Here is a 25,733-nt window from a genome sequence, read left to right on the forward strand (position 1 = left end):
ATTGAAATGCTGTCTTCGCTCCACTTTCCTCTGACCTATTTTACTCGGGCGCTGCCTATATGGTGGCTGAGTTGGCCAGAAAAGTTCCAGATGTGTATCCTCTTCTCCCAGCAACACCGCAAGGCCTCATTTCCAGTAGTTGTAATTAAAAGTGTTAAAAACGCCCTGGCCGGTTGGCTCAGCGGTAGAGCGTCGGCCTAGCGTGCGGAGGACCCGGGTTCGATTCCCGGCCAGGGCACATAGGAGAAGCGCCCATTTGCTTCTCCACCCCTCCGCCGCGCCTTCCTCTCTGTCTCTCTCTTCCCCTCCCGCAGCCAAGGCTCCATTGGAGCAAAGATGGCCCGGGCGCTGGGGATGGCTCTGTGGCCTCTGCTCCAGGCACTAGAGTGGCTCTGGTCGCAACATGGCGACGTCCAGGATGGGCAGAGCATCGCCCCCTGGTGGGCAGAGCGTCACCCCATGGTGGGCGTGCCGGGTGGATCCCGGTCGGGCGCATGCGGGAGTCTGTCTGACTGTCTCTCCCTGTTTCCAGCTTCAGAAAAATGCAAAAAAAAAAAAAAAAAAAAAAGTGTTAAAAACAAGTATTGTTGACTGTGTTTGGCCCGGGCTGACTCGCATGCTCAGTCGGATGCAGTGTCTGGATCACATGTCTGAACCTGAAGATGGAACCCTGCATAGCATGGACTCGGTGGGTGGCGGTGTCCCTCGGGAAAGAGAAGCGTGGTTGCCGAGCAGGAAGCAGTCGCAGGTGTCCAGAGCACTTTGTTCCCTCCAGTATTACTGAGGAATTACACAGGAGATAAGCCCATTCTGTCCTTAGGTACAAAGCAGCAGGCAGTACCTGAACTCATGGAAAAGAAAGTTTTATTTTCTGTCCGGCTTCATTGCCATGATCATGTTGAACAGCAAGCAGTCATTTTTTATTGACTGGCATGCTGGCGTATCGGTTGCAGGAAGACTTCAGGGTGCTGACAGACACTATCCAATTGACTTTAGGAGCATAGCCATTTGGTCACATTTTGCTGGGCCATTTTCCAAGAGACTCTTTGAATCCTAAGGTGACTCTGTAGCATAGGGTGGGGAGACTCAGTACCATGAGGTCTAATAACCTTATCCTTAGGTCTTATTTCAGAACACCCTGGTGGCCACCTGGCCTCTGTAACTATTAAGAGCTTTTGCTGTCACTTGTTGGGAGTAGAGCTAACATTCAGCAGTATGCCATAGAAAACAAAGGGCTATGTGAGGGATTTTGATATCCTTGAGTTAAGCCAAATAAGACAAATATGTGTTGTATTATCATAATAAGTTCTGAATTGTGTATTTCCATTCCTCTCGGTAAAGATTCTGAGAGAATTTTCCAGGTATTTGGAAAAATGAGATACAGTCATCTGGAAATGATAGATCTGGCTTACCTTTTCTATCGGGTCAATGTACCAATTCATTGTCCCCATCAACTCCAGCGTGGGGATTTTTATAAAAAATTTCAGTCTTTTATTCCTCTACTCAGAAACTGTCCGTGAGGCAAACAATACTTATTGAATGGCCTGCTCTATGCCATTGCTGAACCCTCTTTACATGTGATCCTGCAGGCAAGTGCAAGGTCTTCATATTTGTCCAAGTACAGTTTATCAGGAAGAGCCATCAGACATATTTTTATTGGCTTCACTTTCGAGAGCTCCTCCCTAAGACAGCAAATACGATACCAGTAGCAGTGGAGAGGCGAGCCAAAGGGAATGTTGCTAGGTGAGAAACGGAAAAGCAGCAGCAGTCATTGCATGTCCATTCTCTCAAGCAGAGTTTGTCTCTCAGGCTGTGGTGACGAGAGGCACGTTTCTCTTGGGAGGAGGAGAAACCAGTGTCTAGTTCCCAAGCTCTGGCCCCTCAAGTTGAGACACATCCTTACTTACTGCAAGCCATTTCGACTGGTTTTATACCTACGTGCTTAAGATTCAAAAGTTCTTTCTCAAAAGCTTTTCGAAGTGTGGCCTGTAGCCCACCGCGAGAAGAGAGGGTCTCTCCCATTCAAAAACTTATGTCTACTATTGGATGGCATTCCACAGACTAAGGGTGTTTCACTAGTAACATCTCAGGGGTGTTACTAAATGGTCCTAAACTCAATCTATTAGTAGAGTTTGCTGAGTATTTGAATGTGGTGTTCTACTAAGAAATCTGCCTGCCTCACGATCCTTGACAACGCCGGCCCGCTCACTCTCTGTGGTCATAGTTTTTAAGAAGGACATTTCTTAGGTACCCTAGGTCTCACAAGCTGGCCATGGTTTTCAATTACTGCTATGCTTCATTAATTGGAAGTTTGTAGAATTACTGTTACGCTCATTGGACAGAAAATTTTGTTCTTATATAATGTCTGTATTGTTGCCATTTTAATTACTACTTAGCTTCTTTTGAGTTCTTTGTTGATGGCCAAGCTGCTTTTTCCCTGGAGAGTGGAACTGGGTAGGGACGTGTGGGTGAGTACAGACGCTAGTCTGGAGAGCTTTGCTACTTGCTAGCTTTGTGACTTTGGGAGTTACTTCACCTTCATGAAGCTATGGAGTGCAGGTGATGGTAGTACCTGATAGGTTTAAGGATGACATAAAGTAATTCATGTAAATGTTTAGTATGGTACCTGGCACATAATCAGTGGTGAAAACATGGTTGGTGGTAGGTGGTTACTTTTCTATTTGACTTCCCTTAAAACAAAACAAACAAAATTGAGAACCAGATGCTGTAAGTTGACTTTAGATTGCCTTTTTTCCTTTTGTCCCTTAATTAGTTTCAGTTGATTAAATTAAAATGCTAATGAGACCAGTGTCACTGACTTCCTCAAGCTGCATTCTCTTGCCTCGCCAATTATCCCAAAGGGGATAAGTGTGAAGATAAGGAAGGAGGGCGACAGTGACAGTGATAAAAATTAATATTTATGGTTCTGTGGGTCATAGCATTAGTATTCTGTGCTCTGTGTTAAAAGATAATAGACATGAAACATTGAATTTTCACAACAACCCTGAGAGGTAGGGACTGTGAGTATTCTTAATGTTACAGGTGGCGGGGCCGAGATGTTCGGTGACTGGGATGTAGAGCTAATAACTGTAGAGCTGGACTTTAAACCTAAGCAGCAGATTACCACAAATCTGCCACCACTGACAGAGAAGTAATGCAAAAAGGCAAGTCTTAGTGGCACGTAGATCCACTGTGTCACACAGAGAGAAGAGACAGAATATCTGGTGATGTAGAACTAACTGGCTTCTGCAGTGTCTTGAGTTGTTGGCATGTAGTTTTGTTTTGTGTGCTTCTACATTGGCAAATCAGGGGGACAACGAGGTGGGAGGTGTATAGATGCTCCAGGGCACGTGGAAGAGACCTCAGGCAGGTATCGAGTTAGGCATGAGTGCAGGTGCCTTTAGACAGGAGCAGCAGTTTTAAATAAATTTGCCTATGAATCTGTTTCTCAAACACCTTATTTTGTGTGAATTTTGATCCAAAGTGTGGGGTGGCCAAGTACTAATGCAGCTGTGTGTCAGAGGGAAAAAGTGAGAATTTTTGGGGGGGTCTAATTATTGCTTTATTTATGCCTTTAATTTATATGTTAAAAGAAATCCCTCTCTGTGCTTTCTTAGTAAGGCCTGAATAATGATCATAATGGTTACCCGTAGAAAAATTCTGGGAATCCAAATGATTCTATGGACTCTCTTTATTCTCTAGGGACGTATAAATTGAATTGGCTCAGCAGTGAACAGAATTTATTGCAAAATCACATTTTAGTGCAAAGGAAGCACATGAAGGCTTTCTTCACCTTCTTTTGATTTATTAAATTTCTCTCCCATTGTAGCCGCTGGGTGAGGACTCATAGAATTGCTGTGCCCCATGATTTGTATCAAAGACCCACTTTCCTGCCTGGTATTTATCTTCAGGAGCAAGCCCTGTGGTTCAGAGGGAGTATGAAGTGTTACTTCTGTGTTAGATGCCAGCTTGTTGCATAGGTTAGTAGTGAACACCTCAAGCTGGAATCAGAAGGCTATTCCCAGTTTCATTGTCTCTCTGATTTGTGGCATATTTTTTCCTCCAGTGACTCACCTTTCATAGTTTCCCAGATTGTCTCATCCCCTTTCACCACCACCACCACCACCACCACAGTGCCTTATTATGTGATTAATGTTTAAGAGCTTGGGCGCTGGAAACAGACTATAGGAGTTTCTGTCTAGATTCTGGCCACTTTCTTCAGCTACCTAACCTTGGGCAAGTGACCTAACTTCTCTGATGCCTCAATTTTCTCATCTGTATGATGGGAATAATTAGATGGTATGAGGATATATAGCCAGTAGCCAGGGCCACCATCACAGCCTCCTGGCCCATGCAGGTTCGCAGTTGATTTGAACAGACGGTAATGGAACAATGGAGCCAAGAACTGGTGGGCCATTACATTTAATCCTAGCTTGCACCTGGTGGGCGAGAAATACACATAGTGGGAAAACACTTCCCTTTCCATTCAGGGCTCCCAAAGCCACTGACATATCCAAGTATTCTTAGAATCAAAGGTTTCTACCTCACCAGCTTTATTCACCTCTGTTCCCTATCTCCTTCTCTCTGCACAAACTGGCTTCTCTTTCAGCACTCCACCATCTTGACTGCCTTTCCTGTGCAATGCTAATTTCAGGAACTGAGAGAGAGCGGACCCCCTGTCTATCCCATTTTACAATGTAGAAATCAAAACCTTTAAGCCAGGGGTCCCCAAACTACGGCCTGCGGGCCGCATGTGGCCCCCTGAGGCCATTTATCTGGCCCCCGCCACACTTCCAGAAGGGGCACCTCTTTCATTGGTGGTCAGTGAGAGGAGCATAGTTCTCATTGAAATACTGGTCAGTTTGTTGATTTAAATTTACTTGTTCTTTATTTTAAATATTGTATTTGTTCCCGTTTGTTTTTTTACTTTAAAATAAGATGTGCAGTGTGCATAGGGATTTCTTCATAGTTTTTTTTATAGTCCAGCCCTCCAACGGTCTGAGGGACAGTGAACTGGTCCCCTGTGTAAAAAGTTTGGGGACCCCTGCTTTAAGCCAATATACAAAATAAGGAAGTCTCTGATACAAGGTTACTTATCCTGAGGCATAAATGGGATTCCTCATAAGAGTGCACCACCCCACATCATGCAAAAGTCAAGGGTGTGGGGAAAAGTTTAGTTTTGAAAAAATCTTAGTATTAAAAGGGCAGGAAAGGATTAGTCTTAAAACTAAGCCTTAGGCCATAATGACTTTGCTGGCTTACAGCCTGTCCCCCACACCCAGTGCAAACTATAAGCCAGCAAACATATACATCATATTTGCAAACTTATTTGACCCACAGAGGACTAAACAAGACAGTACATATAGAGTGCTTGGCATGGTGTCTGACATATAACTAGTTTTTTTTAATCATCATTTTCATTGATTTATTATTGTTATTACAATTATTACATAAAATGTATAAAGACAGGGCTACGAAACTTTAGTGTGGCCAGGTCTTAGAGTATTCTGGCTAATGAAGACAGACACAGTCTAATTTATCTTGGGTTGTTGAGAAAGTTTATTAATTGATCAGTCTTCCTATGAGGCATATTCAGAATTGTTGAGTGATTCACGTCCCCTTGAATTGATCGCAGAAAATTGGATTCTATCCTTTCAAGATGAAGGTTCTGGAGGCACTTACTTGAGAGTTTATAAATCTGAGATAGCTCTACTAATTGTAAACCAGAAGCCACTGTCAGAGACCTTTCATTTCAGGAAATTGCCCTTGCCTTTCAACTTCAGTCTGAGACTACTGGGCAACTATGATTTCTATAGAAGAAAGTTTCCCAGGAGAAGACTGACCATTTCTAAAGGGTGACTTGTATATGCTTTGCCTCTGCTAGTATGGAAGGTATTTATGAATCACAGACTACTGGGGTGGCTTGGTGGTTGTGTGCATTTGCCACTGCCTAGAAACATAAAAGAGGGCTGGAATATTTCTGTCGAGGCAGGATATTCAGTACACTGCCTCCCAACTCTGTGTCCTTGGAAAACTGTGTAACCTCTTGGGCCTCAGGTTCCACATCTGTAGACAGGGAATAACACCAGTAACCCATAAGGCGGTTTCAAAGATTAGCTGCCATCTTGTGTGGTACTTGGTAAATGCTCAGTAAATAAAGACGTTCTCAGCCCTGGCTTGTGGCTCAGTGGATCAAGCATCAGCCTGGTGAATGGATATCCCGGCTTTGATTCCCGGTCAAGGCATACAGGAAAAGTGACCGTATGCTTCTCTCCCTTGCTTTCTCCCCCTCCTCCTTCTCTTCCCCTTTCCTTCCCACAGCCAGTGTCTTGATTGGTTTGAGCGTGGCCTTGAGTGCTGAGGATAGCACTGTTGGAATGCATCAGCCTTAGGTGCTAAAAATAGCTTGGCACTTACAGCATCGTCCCCTGAAGGGGTTTCTGGGTGGGTCCTGGTTGGGGTACATGTGGGAGTCTATTTCCCCTCTTCTCACCTTAAAAAATAAGACATTCTCTCTTAGTGCTTTTAGTTCTCTTAGTGCAGAGGAAGCATATGGAGGCTTTCTTCACCTTCCTCACTGTCCTCATGGTAAGAGGATTCCACCTTATTGTGGTATCCTCTTACCATGCCACCATCTGGCCTTTATGACCATGAGAGTGCTCCTAAGCCCTGGGCCTTCTTGGTTGGGCCCTATAGTCACATAATCCTGGAGGGCATAGTTTATTAACTTCATTTCAGAATTCATTCTATTTGGCTCATTTACCCAAACCAGACAGAGATTAATGGCCTGGCCTCAGAGGATCAGGTGGCTCATATTTCTGGTGCCTTTGGCTCATTGATCACACCTCTCCAATTTGGGGAATTCTTGGGTGTTCTTGGCAGAGGTCTCCTGAGACCCAGGAAACCTGGAAGAAAAGTAATTTGATCCAAATTCAACCTAATTAAGAAGGGCCGAAAGCCTAGTATTTTGATATTTCTTCTGGATTTTGCTATTTATAAATAGTAGCAAGTGTCTCTGGGATAGAATATTTGGATTTAATAGAAGAGATGGCTGGTAAAAAAAACTTGCCAAAATATGTTCTTTCTCTCTGTACTTCCGTTACCCAACTTTCCAAGGTTAGTGAATGCCGTTCACCATGGATCACTGATCCCAGCTATTATGAGGCTGCCCATTTTCCTAACGGTCACAAAGCCCTATAGGATCACATCACTGCCCCTTCACCCCATCCTTAGCTCCTGCCTTGTACTGATTGCCAACCACACCGGCTTTCCTCCTTCCAAAAGGGCATGCCTTTCCCAACTCAAAGACCTGCACCTGCTGTTGGCATTGGGCCCGCACATCTTCCCGAGAAGGTCCTCTCAGCATTCAGGTCTTATGCAAGTGTCACCTCTTCAGAGAAGATTTTCCCCACCTCAGGTCCACAGTAGACCTTTATTTTCTTCACTGTACTTACCAGTATTTGAATGTCTTATTTGTGTGTCTGTTTACTCGTTTTCTTCCCTAGTAGGCAAGTTCCAAGAAGCAGAGATCATAGCTATAGTGTTCATCTGTATCCCTAGCTCTAGAACATTGCCTGGCTGTTATGAGCACACAGTAAATACTTGTTAACTACATGAATGAATAAACAAATTAATGAATTACAAGTAACTTTAGATATTACCCATTTAGGAGGTCTTCAAACTTTTCAAAGCCAGCACCCCCTATTTTGGTAGTCACATTAATAAAGCCAATACAAGCAAAGGGAAGGAGGGCATTTGGATACTTGGGGCCTTAGCTTTTCTCCCCAAACCTCTGTCAGTCCTGTGTATGCTGTGGAGTTCGATTTGCAAAGCATGATCTAGTCCAGATTCTCTACTTGTACTGATGGCAGAGCTGCTGCAGAGGGAGAACAGGCAACCATGTTCCCCTGGCACATAAGCTTTTTTTTGTGTGTGTATTTTTCTGAAGTTGGAAACGGGGAGGCAGTCAGACTCCCATATGTGCCCGACTGGGATCCACCTGGAATGCCCACCAGGGGGCGATGCTCTGCCCATCTGGGGCATCGCTCTGTTGCATCCAGAGTCATTCTAGCGCCTGAAGCAGAGGCCACAGAGCCATCCTCAGTGCCCGGGCCAACTTTGCTCCAATGGATCCTTGGCTGCAGGGGGGGAAGAGAGAGACAGAGAAGAAGGAGAGGGGGCGGGGTGGAGAAGCAGATGGGCGCTTCTCCTGTGTGCCCTGGCTGGGAATCGAACCTGGGACTCCTGCACGCCAGGCCAATGCTCTACCACTGAGCCAACTGGCCAGGGCCCAAGGAGTATAAGCTTTTGAAATACACGTTAACTAATCAGAAGAACGGAATATTTTTGGAGGGAGAATAACACCTTAATTAAGGTTCAACCTGACCTGTGGAGACGCAGTGGATAAAGCGTTGACCTGGAACACTGAGGTCGCCGTTTTGAAACCCTTGGGTTGCCTGGTCAGGGCACATATGGGAGTTGATGCTTCCTGCTCCTTCTCTCTCTCTCTCTCTCTCTCTCTCTCTCTCTCTCTCTCTCTCTCTCTCTCTCCCCCCCCCCCCTCCTTCTCCTCTCTAAGATGAGTAAGTAAAAAAATTTAAGGTTCAAAGTTAAAGTTAGTATTTCTATTATCAAATCAACTGCAAATGTTCATCGGGTTTAGCTCATGGGCTGTACAAAAGCAGGTGGTGAGCTGGATTTGGCCTATGGGCCATAATTTGTCAACCCCTGATATGCTGACATTATTTAATAACATAAAATCTCTGCTTTAGAAAAATATCTTAGTGCCTACATTTCTCTGGCGATTATGTGGATATAGGCATGAAAAACAGAAGGTGAAGCTGGTCATAATAACTTAAAGATTTTCCAGGTAATTGTGATGAGCACTGTTGGCTGAGAACTGCTTGTTTAAACCTTACAGGAACCGAGCCAGGAAAGGAGAGCCACAGACTCAAAGGGGTTTTACTGGCCACGAATGTTAGACCCGTATCTTGAAAAAATTATTATATTTTGAATTTTATCAAAAACGTTTATGGAAGTGTGCTTTCTTTCTTGTTACACAAGTACCTACATAATATCATTGATTTTTTTTGTCTCCTGGCCTGCAAAGCCTGCACCATTTACTGTTTGGCTCTTTACAGAAAAAGCTTGCTGACTCTTGCAATGTGTCATTGTCAGTTTTACGGGGAGCACTTTTGCTTTTACGATTTCTATAAGACATTTAAGGTCTTCTATCATGAAAGTAATAAACTCTTCTTATAAAATTCAAATTTACAAAAGTCTGTAAGGTAAAAAGAATTGATCTGCAGTGTTAAAGCTTAACGGTTGCTAATGTGTATTTGTCCTGAATTTCCCACTTACTAACTGTGAGAAGCCTTGGTTAACGTCTCTAAATCTTGGATTCTCCATTTGTAAAACAGTGATAATAACAGTTCCTACCCGGCAGAATTGTTTTGTGGATAATTTGAGATAATTCATGTGAATTGCTTAGAACGTTGCCTGTTGCACAGTTAATGTTTAATGATTTCTAACTTATTTAAAATGTGTTCTCCTTTATAGCTTTATATACACACATAGTTTGTTTTTTAAAGAAGGAATATGGTATTTTCTCATTTTCTTACAGCCAAGTTCCACGGATGATTCTGATGTACACACACTTGAGAACAGTTGAAGTAAATACCGGGAACTAGAAAATTATAGAAGGGATTCATATTTGGAGGCTGACTAGAAATTGCCTTTCATCTTATAGCTTAAACTAGGGAAAGGGTGAAGGTAATGGTTTTCTCTGGTGAACCTGTAGAGTGGTATAAAATGCACATAGTAAATGTTTATTTTTATTTTTCAGGTCTACAACTCGAACAAAGACAATCAGAGTGAAGGAAGTAAGTATGGTCTTTGAACATTTTCTATAGTTGGGTTGGGATTGGGCTTTGAGAAGTTGCCACTCCAGGAAAGAGCCACCAGGAGGTGCTGTGGGCATGTTGGGTCTGCCCCATTTCCCCCAGTGCTGCCTGGGAGGCTTCCACCCTGACATACCACATCCCTGACTCCAGGCCACTCAGGGAGCCTGACTGGCAAGGTTTTAATGACACCTTGCATTATATAACCCTTCACACTTTACGGAACATTTTTTCATGTACATTCTCAGTTAACCCAAGGTCATCTTAAGAATATATCTCCAATTCTGTCTAAAAGTCACCTAATCCAGTACTACCCAGCTCCCCAAGAGCCCTGTCCTATGAGAATGCCAGAATTGACTTTGCCTCCTACACAGTATTGCTCAGAGGACTTGAGAGGCAATAACTACCTTAGTGATCGCTTAGTGTTCTTTGTTGCCTCTTTGGAGAGGAAGGAGTGGAGATAGCGAGCTCTGTAATAATCTTCCTCTTTGATGGGAGTGACCCTGGGCAGGCAGCCTCTGTAAAATAGACTGGACATTCCCCCCTGCTGCTGGCTCTGAGCACTCTGGTTAATCATGATTTCCAAGGGCACCTGTAAAGATGAGGGAATTAAAATAAAACTGCTACTGCTAGAGTTTTGTGCTGATTATCTCCTTGGTGCACAGGAGAAAAACAAATTCCTTCCAGGTTGCTATAAGAGTACAAAGGAAATCCTGTCCTCTTGCCTCAGATTTGCTTTGTAAAATCTACTTGGAAAAAAGTTCAGCGGTAGCCTTACCATGAATTCCAGTCCTGTCAGAAAACTCAGTAAAACAGTGACTCTCCATGTAGACAAAAGAATAAGGTATTGTATGTGAAATTCATCATGGGACAGAAGTTTTTCCCCTCCCTCCCTCCCTCCCTCCCTCCCTCCTTCCCTCCCTCCTTCCCTCCCTTCCCCCAAAACAAAATTTACCCATAGTTTTATAATGGTGGCTTTTGGTAGGTTAAGAACAGCCTTTGGGGTTTTTTTCCCCCTTAATTCAACAAGGGTAATTTTTTTTTTAATTTAGACAATTTTAACAGAGTGATATTGATCAATTAGAGTACATAGATTCAGAGAAAACATCTCCAGATCATTTTGACATTTGATTATGTTGTATACCCATCACCCAAAGTCAAATTGTCCTCCGTCACCTTTTATTTGGTTTTCTTTATGCCCCTCCCCTCCCCCACCCCTCCCTCTCCTCCTTTCCCTCCCCCTGGTAACCACTGCACTCTTTTATCTCTGTCCATGAGCCTCAGTTTTGTGTCAGCAAGGGAAAATTTGATCAAGTAAATATTCAAAGAAACAAGTCATGTTTTCCCTTCCCTGTTAACTGGTATTGTTTTAGTAGCATTTGAAATCAACTCTGGCTAACTTAGGCTAAAATAACAATAGCAAAGACAGTAATAATCAAGAAGGAATACAGCAGGCTATAGGGTAACTCACAGTAAGGTAGGAAGAGCTGAAGAACCAGGCTCAGCATCTCTGGAGGCCTAGGAACCAATGAAAAAGGGTCCCTTGCATGATATTTACAGGATGATAAAACTCAACTGTTTTTAGTTCTAACCTCACTCTTTTGAAAATTCAGATTCCAAGGAAAGATAACATCAGTGTGGTCTAGCTTGGGCCCTGCCAGGGTAAAACAGGATTCCTTGATTGACAGTTTCAAGGGTACTGTATAAAATGGGAGCAGAGTAGTTTTGCCAGAGAGAAATCAGGGAACCCGTTAGGATAAAACAGGCTAGATGCCAAGTAGGCCAAAGTAACAGATGGCCATACCATGCCCCAACCTGGGACTACTTCTAAGGCCTCAGTAACAGGGGTGGGGTGGGTGAGAGGCATATGAATAGAGACCCCCAACCCGAAATTTCCTTGTAACTGTGATCTTATGAACCAGCTTGTCTCTGCTGGAGATGAGTACTGATAGATTTGAAAGATGACCCTGATTCCATCGGTAGGCATTGTCAGCTAGTTCTATCCTTCTGTAAGGCCTTTTAGGAATATATATTGAAAGCCTTTAAAAAGTGATTATGCTTTGACCCAATTTGTCCCAAAGAAACAGACTAGAGTTCAAAGATGTTTGTGCCTCAAAGGAGTTCACTGGAACTTTGGTAATAATAGCAAAGAATTGGAGACAGTTTAAATGTCCAATGTGAAATTAAAATTGTCATACGGTACTATGTAGCTTTTAAGAACAAGAGAGATCTATATATATATTATATAATACACATTATATAACATACACAGTACTCAGTGTACTCTTAGTTGAATTTTTAAAAAAATCATGTTATAGAACAATATATTCAGTAAAATAAATTATTTGATTTCACCTGGATCAGCAGTTTTCAACCTTTTTCATCTCATGGCACATATAAACTAATTACTAAAATTTTGTGGCACCCCTAGAAATATATTTTTTGCTGATCTGACAAAAATAGGTTCAATTTTTATTGATTTGCTCCCCCCCCCCCCAATAGTAATTACTTATCCTTTTTGCTCCAAAGTGACTTTTTAAAAGTTATGTGCCTATACTTGTATATAAGGATTTCTGGTACCAAAGAATTAACCAATCAGACTCAACCTTGTTATGCAATGTGACCAATAAGATGCAACTCTATTATATGACCTGTATATTTATGGTTCAGGGTAGGGTATTCATATCAGATGGCTGTTGTTGTGTTGGCTGTTATCATTTTTTTTGACAATCTAAGGGGAAAGAGGTCAGTGCCCCTTACCTTTTTAGGTTATTTAGGGCAATAACTTAGTTATTGCATGTTTTAAAAATTCTTGCAGCATACTCGTGACACACTGGTTGAAAATCACTGGTCTAGATATATTGATAGAAAAGGTCTGGAAATACATTTTTCATTCAAGTTTTCATCCGTATGAAGAGTGGATTATTGTGAGAGACTGCCTTTCTTCTTTAAATACCTCTCTACACTTTGCATTGCCTATAGCCAGCATATATTTTATAATAGTAGCTATTAATAGATAGCATTTATTGACCATTTACTAGGTTTCAGGATATTTTATGCATTTTAGCTCATTTAACACTTGCAACACTCTGTGACGTAAGTGCTTCTGACCCACTTTTGTAAATTGGGAAATTGAGGCTAGTAAACTCAAAGGACACAATTTAATCTTAGTGCTAAGTCTAACGACTGGACTGTTAACCACAAGGATATTCTGCGTCCCTGGGAAAAGAAGAATACAGAAAGTTCCATTTTGGAAAGCATAGCCACTTGCCGCATTCTGCTTCGGGCATCCAGTTTTTCAGAGTGCAGAGAGTTGGCTCCTTTGAGCTGTAATGATTCTTCAGTTATTTGCCCTTTCATTTAGCAAGCAGGAGAGAAAAAAGATTGGTTAAAACATATGGGCCACTTTTCCAGGAGTTTAGATAGAAATTATTTTTGTTTGGTGTTGAGATACATATTCTGATCACCGAATTCCAAGGTGGCCAACCCAGAGTGGTGTTCTTGGTTGGTGCCTCCACCTCCCCTGGCATTAGGACCCCTTTTCCTGTCATGCAATGCCTTAGCCGTCCCTCCAGTCCAGAGTGGTTGTATTTTTAGTATCTCTGAGAGCAGTAATTTGCATCTTCACCCCCACACCCATCCTTAGGGCTCCTCTGCCACAGGTGGCACTCTTGCCCAGAGTCTCAATTCTCCTGCAACTCTTTTTCTGTTTGTAGTACCATCAAAATTCTTTTAAAGTTAAGAAGTCATTCTGATATGAATTGAAGAGTGGGGCATTGCTCTTGTACCTTTTATATCCAAACTGCAATTGTCTAGCCCCTTGGTCAGCAAACTGCAGCTCACGAGCCACATGCGGCTCTTGGGCCCTTGAGTGTGGCTCTTCCACAAAATACCATGTGCGGGCACTACCTCGATAAGGAATGTACCTACCTATATAGTTTAAGTTTTAAAAATTTGGCTCTCAAAAGAAATTTCAATCATTGTACTGTTGATATTTGGCTCTGTTGACTAATCAGTTTGCCGACCACTGGTCTAGCATTCTCTCTCTGGAAAATGTTTTGGTGGGAATTTGAATGTCAGCATTTTATCACAGAGCCGGAATGGGCAGGTAGCGAAAGGAAATTTCTCTGGGGCACTTCTGAATTGGTTACTTTCATCTTGAAATTTCTCTCAGGGCATACAGTACCTCCCTATAGGATATAAGACTGAGCCATAAATGTCTGTCAACTTCTGGCATTTTCCAAATGACCCAATTGCCTGGGAGTGGATGGGAGCAGATAAATACAATATATTTGCATTTCTTGCAAAGCCTTTTCTCACCCCTTTTCTCTGTTTGAATCTCAGGTTTGAGGAATTGAATTAACGTATTCCCCCATTGGTGACACTTGATCATCACAGGACCCTCCTCATTCATTTTCATTCCTATTTCATTCTTTTTTCAATTTCTATTCTTTTCCTCCCCTCTAGGCCACCATTCTAATGTGTACTTTTAAACTGTATTTTTGGACAGTGCATATCTTTTTATTTATTTGTATTTTTAAGTTGCATAAGGGGTTATATGTTTTGTTCAGGTTCTTTCTTTGCTCCCTCAGCATGATGTCAGGAGCCATTCATATCCCTCTGTCTGCTTCTGGAGCATGGTGTACACTTCTGGAGTCTGCTGTACACTCCATGGTGTAGAACACTGTGTATCTGTGTCTGCAGGGATGCCCTCCACCTGACCACACCTCCAGTTACTCACCACTACTAACGACACCACAAGGAATATCTCTGCACATGTCCCTCTGTGTGACAACTTCTTTGGGTTAGATGCATGAGGGGCATTGCTGGTCAGTTAAAGGGGTATGTATGCGGAATCTGAGGCGTGGCTCTCCAGTCCTTCTCCGGAGTGGTTGGTCTGCAGTCCACCTGCCCGCCATGAGGATTTCTCCATTCCTCCAGCTCTTGCCATTATTTAGCTTTCTACCTTTTTGGTTAGACTCATTGTTTTATTTTGCATTTCTTTGGTAATGAATGAATTTGAGCATCTCTTTATATGCCTGTTTGCTGGATTTCCTCTTTTGGTTTTTTGCCTATTAATGTCCTTTGCCCGTTTTTATATAGCAGTTGCCATTTTTTCTTATTGATTTGTAAAGTTCCTTCTGTATTCTCTCAATATTAATTCCTTGTTTTAGACATTTTAAATATTTCTTCCCATCATCTGTCTATTAATATTGTAATATTATGTGTGATAGCCTTCCTTAACTATAAAGCCTTAACCTTATTAATATTCAAATTCATCATTGTTTTGTTTTGTATTCTGATGGTTTATGATTTTTTTTTATTTGAGAGAGAGAGGAAGGGAAAGAGATGAGAAGCATCATCTCAGAGTTGGCATCCTTTTAGTTGTTCATTGATTGCTTTCTCATATGTGCCTTGACCAGGGGGCTTCAGCCAAGCCAGTGACCACTTCCTCAAGCCAGCACCTTGGGCTTCAAGCCAGTGACCTTTGGGCTCAAGCCAGCGACCGTAGGGTCATGTTTATGATCCCACGCTCAAGCTGGTGAGCCCATGCTCAAGCCCGATAAGCCTGCACACAAGCCAACAACCTTGGGGTTTTGAACCTGGGTCAGCATCCCAGGCTGGCCACTGCACTACTGCTGGTCTGGCTGGTTTATGATTTTCAAGTTGAGTTTTAAAGAAGGCCTTTCAGATCCTTGTCACAAAGAGGTATACCTACGGCCCTGGCTGGTTGGCTCAGTGGTAGAGCGTCGGCCTGGCGTGCAGGGGACCCGGGTTCGATTCCTGGCCAGGGCACATAGGATAAGCGCCCATTTGCTTCTCCACCCCCCCTCCTTCCTCTCTGTCTCTCTCTTCCCCTCCCGCAGCCAAGGCTCCATTGGAGCAAAGATGGCCCGGGTGCTGGGGATGGTTCCTTGGCCTCTGCCCCAGGCGCTAGAGTGGCTCTGGTCGCGGCAGAGCGATGCCCCGGAGGGGCAGAGCATCACCCCCTGGTGGGCAGAGCATCGCCCCCTGGCAGGCGTGCCAGGTGGATCCCGGTCAGGCGCATGCAGGAGTCTATCTGACTGTCTCCCCCATTTCCAGCTTAAAAAAAAAAAAAGGAAGAGGTATACCTACTATTTTTTTTAATTGGCTTCATGATTTTGTCTTTCACATTTAGGCTTCTAGTATGATATCTACCATTATATGTGGTGTTTCATGAAGACCCAGTTTTATTTTTATCCATATGAAGAGTCAGTTTTCCCAATAACATCTACTAAACTTTCCATTCTCTCCCACTTTGAGCTCTGATGCCCACTTTATTGTACATTAGGTTTGCGTTTCTGAGCCCTGTCTCAGCTCTCTGTCTCCCAGGTCTATTTCTTCTCATGCTCAGACCTCTCTGGTTTTTGTATGACTTTGAGGCAGGCCTAATATTTGGTAGCTTAAGTCTCCTATCTTTACTCTCCTTTTTTAAGGGTTGACTCCACTTTATCCTTCTGTATGAATTCTGGCATATGTGTGATAACTTCCTCAGACACTAAAATTTGTTATTTGGGATTGCATTGAATGGTATTGATGAATTTGGGAGGACATTGATACTTTCATTGATATTAACTTATCTCCTCTAAGAGCTTTGAATGTCTTTGCATTTATTCAGACCACCTTTGTCATTTATTAGAATTTTAGTTCTCTGATGAGAGGTCCTTGGTCCTTGGGTTGGCTAATCCCTGAACAAAAACCACTCTGATATTTTTGCCAGTCTTTTGGACTGCTCTCCCCTGGATCCTGCTGCCATCCTCAGATCTTGCCCTAGGTTTGTTCCTGGCGTATCAGAATTCACATCAGTCACACCAACTTTTCTCTCATGGGCCAAACTCTTACCTGGTAGAGAAGGGAAGGATGGAAGTACGGGTGGCAGAGAGGAAGGAAGTATGGTTTGTTGCTCCGTAGGCTTCTTTACTGAGGGAGTGACCTTACCAGTGTCAGTAGTCTAGAGTCTAGACAGCTGATACCTGTCACTGATTTGCCCCCCCCCCCCTTTTTTTTTTTTTCTTTCTTTTTTTTTGTATTTTTCTAAAGCTGGAAACGGGGAGAGACAGTCAGACAGACTCCTGCATGTGCCCGACCGGGATCCACCCGGCACGCCCACCAGGGGCGACGCTCTGCCCACCAGGGGCAATGCTCTGCTCCTCTGGGGGGTCGCTCTGCTGCGACCAGAGCCACTCTAGCGCCTGAGGCAGAGGCCAAGGAGCCATCCCCAGCGCCCGGGCCATCTTTGCTCCAATGGAGCCTTAGCTGCGGGAGGGGAAGAGAGAGACAGAGAGGAGGGGGGGGGGGTGGAGAAGCAAATGGGCGCTTATCCTATGTGCCCTGGCCGGGAATCGAACCCGGGTCCCCCGCACGCCAGGCTGATGCTCTACCACTGAGCCAACCGGCCAGGGCGATTTGCCCCCTTTCTTATTACAAAGAACAGGACTCTGCATTGGGAAAGAGCCCTTCTTCCCACCCTCTGTGGCCCCCTTGCCATCTTCAGGCCTATCTCCCCTGTCTACATGGCCTGCTGCTTGTTGTATCTTTGGCTAAAGTTGTAAGATTACTCCCCAAGGGCTCTGTGAGAATTGGTTTATTCTCCTTTGCAATGACCTTGGGTCAGAAGGAGGAGGAGAAGCCAGGAGATAGCCTGTTCTCAGCCCCAGCTGCTGCTGCCCTGTAGTCCCACCTGAGGCATGGTTAGGAAGCCCGGGGCTTGTCAGAGGGGATATGCCCATCCAGTGCAAGAGTAAGGGAAAGGTAGGCTTTTCTAGTGTGAGTTGGTCTTTTCCAAGTTTGAAGTTTTAAATAATAAATGTCTCTGACTGTTAGCTCTAAAATGATTAGCTTATTTACAGAAATGCTGCTGTCCCATTGTTTCCCAGCTTTTGAAGTCTGAAGGCTGACAGATTGACACAGAGAGGACTCCATCCCTTAATCTTGATTTCATAATGCCACTTCCCTTGATATATTAACTTGAATTCCATAGGTTAATTGGATTATAGTCAAAGGAATATCTTGCATTGCTCTAGACATGCCTTCTCATGCACTCTGGACCCAGCTCTACCCTGACCGCGTGGCTTCTCAAGATGCCATTGTAGTCACTAACTCTGCTTCCCACTCTTGTTGTACATACTCCTATTTGCTGTGACCCGAACTTTTGCTAGATTTCACTGCAGGAATTCAGGCCTCCTGTAGCTCTTCATTTGATCAAAACCTGTCAGAGCTCTTAAGGGTCTCTGTGACCTTGGGAGACCTGAGAACTGAGGGGTCAAGGACCTTCACAAGTAGGACACCCATCTCTGCTTTTAAGGAGTATGTAGTCTGCTGTTGAGAGTCAGACCACTGGGAGACAACGGACAGATGTGTTGCATGTGTGTGACAGTCTGCTGTCTACAGATGAACCTGAGATGCAGACAAAATGCCCAGAACCAGTTGCTTTGCGAGTCTATTCAGAATGGGCTTCCATCTAGGCTAGAAAGACTTAAAAAAATGGAAACTTCCCACCTTCCATCTTCACAAGAAAGGAAATGTAACACTTCCTCTTTGCTTCCAAGTCTTAGTCCTTTCATTCTTTCCATTCTGTTTTTAATATAGTGCTTTCACAAGAATCCTTTGTGTTTGTATAATGCTCAAAAACCAATTGTAGTTTGCCAAGTTGTTATTCACATACTGGGCCATGGGGGAAGAGCAGTGATTGGAGAAAAAAATGCAAAATTGGAATTAGGATTTAGTCATATAGGGTCCGGACATTGAATCTCTGAACTTTACTTAGACTAATTTTTAACATTTATCCTTGTATCAAGCTAAGGGTTAACAAACTATAGCCTGTGGGCCAAATTCACCACTGTCTGGTTTGTAACTTTAGCATGGATTTTCACTTATTATAAAAGTAATATGAAGTCATTGTAGAATATGAAGGAAAATATAGTAGTGATTCTCAAAAATTCAATGAAAATCATCTATAATACCACCCCCAAAGATTTTCTTTTTGCCTTTTTTTAATGGTGTCTTATATGTATTTTTACAATGTCAGTATGTATTTTGACTTAATTGGCATTATACCGAATATACTTGTTTTCATCACATTTTAAAAAATTTACAGGCATTTTTCTGTCATGAAAATTGTTTACAAATACAATTTGTAATGGTTGTTTACTATTCTATCATAGAAGTATATCCCAAATCGTTGAACCATATGCTATCATTAGACTTAAATGTCCTTTCTAGGTTTTTGACATTATGAGTAACATCAGCCTGAGCATCCTTGTACCTCAGTCTCTGTGCAGAGTTCAGATAATTCCTGTGGGTAGGCCCTGCCTGCCAGGTGGATTGGAGAGAGCTCTTTCCGGGGAGGGCAGTGTGTGAATGGTGTGGATTAGCAGGCAGCACACCGGCTGTGGAGCCTTCAGTCAGAGTTGGACCACTCTGTGCTTCCGTTTCCTTTTCTGTAAAATGGGGATAAGGAATAACACTTACCTCTGAGAGCTGCTGTGAGGATTAAAGTTTAGCACAGTATCTGGCATGTTAGCCAGTAAGTGCCTAATTCCTGCTGGTTCTTATCCTTCTCATTATCTGGCCATGCCAGCTACCATCTCACACGAGAAGGAAAAGCTCATCTGATTGGCAGAGCTGCTCCTGAGGGGAGCAGGGGTGAGCCAAGGCGCTGCCAGCATGCCGCCCTTTTCAGGCTGGTGCCGGATGAGCTTTGTTCAGATAATCATGAGTGCATCTCTCAGTGGGGTATGCACACTGCTGGTGGCACCCCTGATCTTTTTAGATGTACTGTACTAGACAAACACTTTAAATTACCATTTAGATGTGTGTGGGGGGCTACAAGTACATGTAAACGCCTGGTTTTCTACATGTTATTGTTTAGCACAGGGGTGGATGTTTTTAGTTAAGGGCCCAATAGTAAATATTTTTAGTTCTGCAGTGCTATAGAACTCTACTGTGACAGTGTGAAAGCAGCCATAGACAATACGGAAACAATTGTGTGGTATTTATTAATAAAACTTTACAAACCAGACAGTGGTGAATTTGGCCCACAGGCTATATAGTTTGTTAACCCTTAGCTTGATATAAGGATAAGTTTTAAAAAATTAGTCTCAGATGGCAGGAGCTTCTGGCAGGAAGCATGAAAGTGGTGTGGGAATGGAATGGTTGCTGTTTGCACAAATGCTGTTCACAACCGAATTTACACCTGATCAGACAGACTTAGAGAGTTCAGGTAGCACAGTCGAGAACTTAGTAGTGGGGCTGACGTGCAAACCAGAGTCTGCCTGATGGCAGTCATCCCTCCCACCCACTGCCTCTCCCCCCTTGATAGACACGGAATCTTTGTTCTGTTCCATCCTGTCATAATGTGGCCAACTCATTGGGCTGCAAGGAGTTTCATCATCAGCCTCCAACACCTAGCGCCCCGGCCCTTTGCAGTTGAGGGGCCATTCTATATTCCATCTGGGGAGCCTCGCCACACACTGTGCATGGCCCCTGGAGAGCTGGAGCCTCTCAGGTGCAGAACCGTAACATGGCCCGCAGCCCACCCACGGGCATTTGGCAGCACAACCAAAGCTGCTTTACGTGTTGTTTCTGTTACATGCACTTGTCATTTTTAGGCCGTCATTCAGATCAGACTCCTTGATGGTGTTTCACCGAGGCTTTTCTGGTTACATGAGGATGAGGACAAGATTGAGGACCAGGAGAGGAGACAGGGAGGTGTCGTCACCTTTGCTCTGTGTGCCCATGGCCCTGCCTCTGACTGATACCTCCGTGCTTTAGCTTCCCCAGGTCTGTAAAACAGAACAAGAGATTCCATCTGGAAGATGGCAGGGTGAAGCTTGACAGGGTGGCATGAGTCATTGTAAATTTTTAAAGGTTCTGAAGCCTTCAGCCATTACTGAAAGTCCAACAGTCTCATGAAAGCAGCAGTGAATACAAAAAAGAGGATTTTCTTTTTCCTTTTGCTTCCACTCTCCTTCAAAACACCCACAGCTGAGAGGCAGAGGAAGGCAGCCACTGGTAACCAGGATCCCTGTGGGATTGGAGCCATCCACTGGCTGCCAGGTCTCCACTGGTCGGTGGCTTATAAATAGAACATTTCCCCTTTTAAACCTGAGAAGGATGGATGGCATTCATGGGCATGGCAACCCGGCCTCCTGTGTGCTGGCCCACGAGGCAGTCAGCTGAGTGCACCTTCCCCTCCAGCTTTCCATCCACGCCTGCCAGGCCTGAGCCGATAGAAGACAGCGCTTGCTCCCCCCTTGCCTGCTTCCCTCCCAGATATCCCCGCACGCCCCTCAGCCCTTTTTCTTTCTGCTTCCCCCCCTCCCTCCCATGCCATGGCAGGCTTCTGGCCCCCACTTTCATCACCTGAGCCATTGCCCTGCGAGACGGTATAACATTAGCTCACCTTAGTGCTGACTTTCTGCACCTCGCTTTTTGTTGTGACTTGTGTGCATAACATACTCGCTGTGGCCCACGTTGAGCTCAAATTATATTTAGTTGAACAGTAATACCCAACCTGAGAATAACCCTGACTATGGGGGGTTGGGGCTAGTGAGAGAGGAAGAAGGAGAAGGAACAGGTTGTTTTCTCAAGAGATTTTATTATTGGAGTTCCCAGCGATTCTGTTTGGTGAGACCCTGTTCCCCAACCATCTGACTGGCAGTGGTGCTCTTTGGACTCTCCTGGACCAGTAGAAGCCTTTCTACTTGTCCTAAATGACACTTAACAAGTCCATCCCCTCTCTCAGCCAACTTTAGAGCAACAGCCAATATGTGACTTTGCTGTGGCCTAATAGTCCCCTTTCCCTTGGCAGTACGGGCTTTGTACTGACTGCTGGCCATGGCCTGGCAGGTATGAGCCACCCCTTGGCCACCCCAGTTTGGGCTTCAGCCACGCAACAGTGAGCAGGTCCCTGGCTGCAGCTTTAACTCCTAAAGCTCAGCACAAAGGGCTGTTGAGGCAGAGACTGAAAGATTTCCTCCATGGCCACCAAGTGCAGGATTTTGATTAATGTTTCTTGAGCACAGACTATGTATTGGACCATGTGCTCAATGTCTGACATACATTATGTCATTTGATCCTTTTAAGAACCCAATGAGGTAGATAGTATTAATTTACCCATTTACAAATGAGGAAAATGGGGCTTCGTTCTGGATGCAAGCCTGTGATTACTTAAGACCATTTCCTTCCACCCTAATCAGAGTGTTCAGAGAACGCGACACGTTCAGCATGCAAGGCTCAGCAGAGGGGATCACATACTGTTGCCCACAGTGGGGATGGTGCTGCATAGTGGTTGGAGCGTGGGCTCTGCAGTGTTATCACACACAAGGGGTGAGAATCCGGGCTCACAATTTACTGAGTGTGTGACCTTGGAAAATGAGTTGCACCAGGCCTTCATTTTGTTATCTGTAAAATGAGGATAGTGTTAGTACCTATATCATTGGTTTGCTGAGAAGATCAAATGGGATTAAGATGGAAATCCTTAGTTCAGTGGTACCTGGTAGTCTAGGCAATCATTAAAAGTTGCCCTCTGCTGTTATTATCAATACCATTATGCAAAACAGAGGCTATTGATATAGAGTCCTGACATGGGACAATCTCTGTAGAGCTTCTCGTAGTGTCTTCGTAGACATGTCTTTATCTGATTTTCACAAGCCTGATCTTACAGATGAGAAGAGTCAGGTGAAGCATGCCCATGTCACACAACCACTCAATGGTGACTCCAGGTGCGGAGGTTAGGCCTCTGATTCTGAATGTCCTCTCTTTCCCTGCCCTGCGCTGCCTCAGAGTTTGTTGTGACCAAAAAGTATCTAAGCCATTCCTAGGGAAGATCAAGGTGAGAGAACAGGTAGGAAAAGACAGATAGAGGCAGTTGGTTCTCATCTTAAACTCTTTCACTTTTAGAAAGCTGGAGATGTTCTCTTGTGGTTGAGAAATCAGTGCACAACCACCCAAGCCTCAAGGCAGAAAGGGATTGAGGACACTGGACTGTGATTCATTCTCAGGATGTCCAGATCCCAGGGTAGGAGACAAATGGCCCTGATTAAGCTTGTTGGCATTACCACGGGGTGCATTAAGCATTGCTCTTTCACGGCTGTCCTGATTTGGAATTTTAAGGTGGACTGGGAGGCTGCAGGTGTAAGAACCCACAAGGACACACTCCGCCCCCCACAAGCTGATCTGCAGCCCTCAACCTATACTGTGCAAGAACTCAGACACTCCCACTCAGGCTTGTCTTGCCAAGAATGGGAACACTTTACAGCTGTCCTAGTGCCTCCCTTGACACAGGCTGAGAGCCAGTAGGTTCATTCCAGGCTCACGGGGATTTTATCTCTTTTTCTGCTACATGTTATACTTTCTTTACCCTATGTCCCTCTTGGCTTATTTTTTTCTGTGTGTGTCCGCAGAAAAAGAAGACAGGTACCTGTATATGTGGTAAGCTAGGGAAGACAATTCTGGTGGCTGCATTCATACTTAGAGGTCCTCGGCTGAATGTCAGTCCTGTCTGTCTTGTGCTTCTCACCCAAGGGCCCTGAACTCTGTGAAGTACCACTGTCCTCAGCCAGTTGTTCACCATTCAAGGCTTCTGCAGTGCAGGGACTTCTTTACCTATTGGTTTCTGGTGTCTCAGCTGGTGAAAAAGTAGATTGTATTTGTTTCCTCATTCAGGAAATATTTATTGAAACTACAGTAATGAACAGGGCAGATAAAGGTCCTGCTGTCATGGAGTCATACTATTGAGAGAAACGACAACAAGCAGTAAGCAGGTAAACAAAAGTTACACTTTCAGGTAGAGAGAAGTGCGATGAAGAATTAAGAGTGAAGGGGTAGAGAGTGAAGGGGAGGGGCAGCTGGAGCAGAGAAGGCCTCCCTGAGGAGGTAACATTTGAGAAGCTGGAACAAAGAGAGGGAGAAGGAAGCTTGTCAGGATCTGGCAGATGAGCATTGCTAGTAGAGGAACCAGCACATGCAAAGGCCCTGAGGTGGAGGGAATGAACTAGCTGTGATCTAGAAATATCGGGAAGGACCATCGTGACTGGATTGGAGGAGGCCAGAGGTACAGTGGTCAGGTAGGCTGAGACTAGACCATGTGTGGCCATGGTCAAGATTGTGTCTTAAGTGCCATGATAAGTCCCTAGAGATTTGTGATCAGGCAAGTGCCATGAGCCAATGTATATTTTTTAAAAGATGATTCTGGCTACTGGTAAAGAATAAACTATTGGGGGCAAAAGTAGAAATAGTTGAAAGGCTATTGTTATTGTAGTCCAGGCAAAAGGTGATGGTGGCTCAGATCAAGGTATTAGCAATGGACATGGTGAGAAGTAGTTAGATGCTAGATGTGTTTTTAAGTTGTTACTGGTGGCCCTGGCTAGTGGATTGGATATGGGGTGTTGAGAAAGCCAGGAATCAAGGAGACTGCATTGGAGCAGCACGTCTGCTGGGAGGTACAGTGCCCATCTACTATGTCTTTCAACCAGGTTGAACATAGTGCCTGGTCTGGGACAAGTTGGAACTCACAACTGTATTATTTGTGTATCATCTTTATGATTTTTTTTTACATATACTACTTGTATAATTATTTATTTATTTTTATTTGTATCAATTCCTATTTTTATTTTAAAACTAAATTTAGCTTTAAAATAAATAGATCATCCTATGTATGATAAACCAGTAGATTTCCCATATTCATTAAAGTAAATGTACAACTATTATAAATATTATTTGTGAACCACTTGGACTTATTTGCTATACTACCAGTGGCACAAGCCAACATTACATATTGAGATACATAGCATTGGTGAAGTGTTATTATCAGATGAGCAATGTGGTATAAGTATTGGAAACTGATTCATAGTCAACAGTCATTTCTGTTTGTCTTTAGTGACAATTTCTTTTATTTTTTATTTTTTGGAAGTGAGAAGCAGGGAGGCAGACAGACAGACTCCTGCATGACCTGACCAGGATCCACCTGGCATGCCTACCAGGGGGCGATGCTCTGCCCATCTGGGGCATTGCTCTGCTGTAACCAGAGCCATTCTAGCACCTGAGGCGGAGGCCATGGAGCCGTCCTCAGGGTCCAGGCCATCTTTGCTCCAATGGAGCCTTGGATGCAGGAGGGGAAGAGAGAGATTGAGAGAAAGGAGAGCGTGATGGGTGGAGAAGCAGAAGGGCACCTTTCCTATGTGCCCTGGCTGGGAATCAAACCTGGGACTTCACACGTCAGGCCGACGCTCTACTGCTGAGCCAGCCAGCCAGGGCTTAGTGACTTTAATTTTAATTGCTTTGTATATAGTAGTGTCGTCTTAAGTGTGATTTTCACACTTACTGATGCATGACATCTGGGAAGGCACCCAGAATCTGCAAGGCAACAAGCATCCCCCCTACTTCTCTGGTCCACTGGATTCAAGGACTGCTGCTGGAGTAGAAAGTGCAGAATCCAGAACATGTGGTCCCCGGCCTCTAGTCCCTTACTGACCAGTTTTGTGAACTTCAGCAGAAGAGTCGATAGTAGAAGAGGATGAGCTAAGAAGTCAGCAAGAGTTAGAGTCCTGGTTCCACCACTCACTAACTCTGTCATCTTGCAGCGAGCAGTTCCTTAACTGCCTGAGCGGAGGTTTCCTGCCTACAAAATAGAGAGGAGGAGGAGGAGGAGGACAGGGTGCTTTTAAGTGCTTCGCCCAGAGCAGCACAGTCTGCGCAGTCAGTGTTAGCCACTGTTATCATCATGGTTGTTACCACTTAACATCATGGGCCTGGCTTTTCTCATTATCAGAAAGTAACAGACATATTGGGAAAATCAAATAAGCTATAATT

At 44.1% G+C, this 25,733-nt stretch overlaps 1 protein-coding gene across 1 annotated transcript in view; it reads left to right on the top strand.

Moving 5' to 3' along the window:
• ARHGAP26 (Rho GTPase activating protein 26) overlaps window positions 1–25,733 on the top strand; it is a 462,432-nt gene that overhangs the window by 221,446 nt on the left and 215,253 nt on the right. The window contains 1 exon segment of the mRNA XM_066344335.1: window positions 9,845–9,881. Within this exon segment, the coding sequence (XP_066200432.1) occupies window positions 9,845–9,881 (37 nt within the window).

The sequence above is a fragment of the Saccopteryx leptura genome, chromosome 6 (assembly GCF_036850995.1).
Source record: "Saccopteryx leptura isolate mSacLep1 chromosome 6, mSacLep1_pri_phased_curated, whole genome shotgun sequence".
Lineage (NCBI taxonomy): Eukaryota > Metazoa > Chordata > Mammalia > Chiroptera > Emballonuridae > Saccopteryx > Saccopteryx leptura.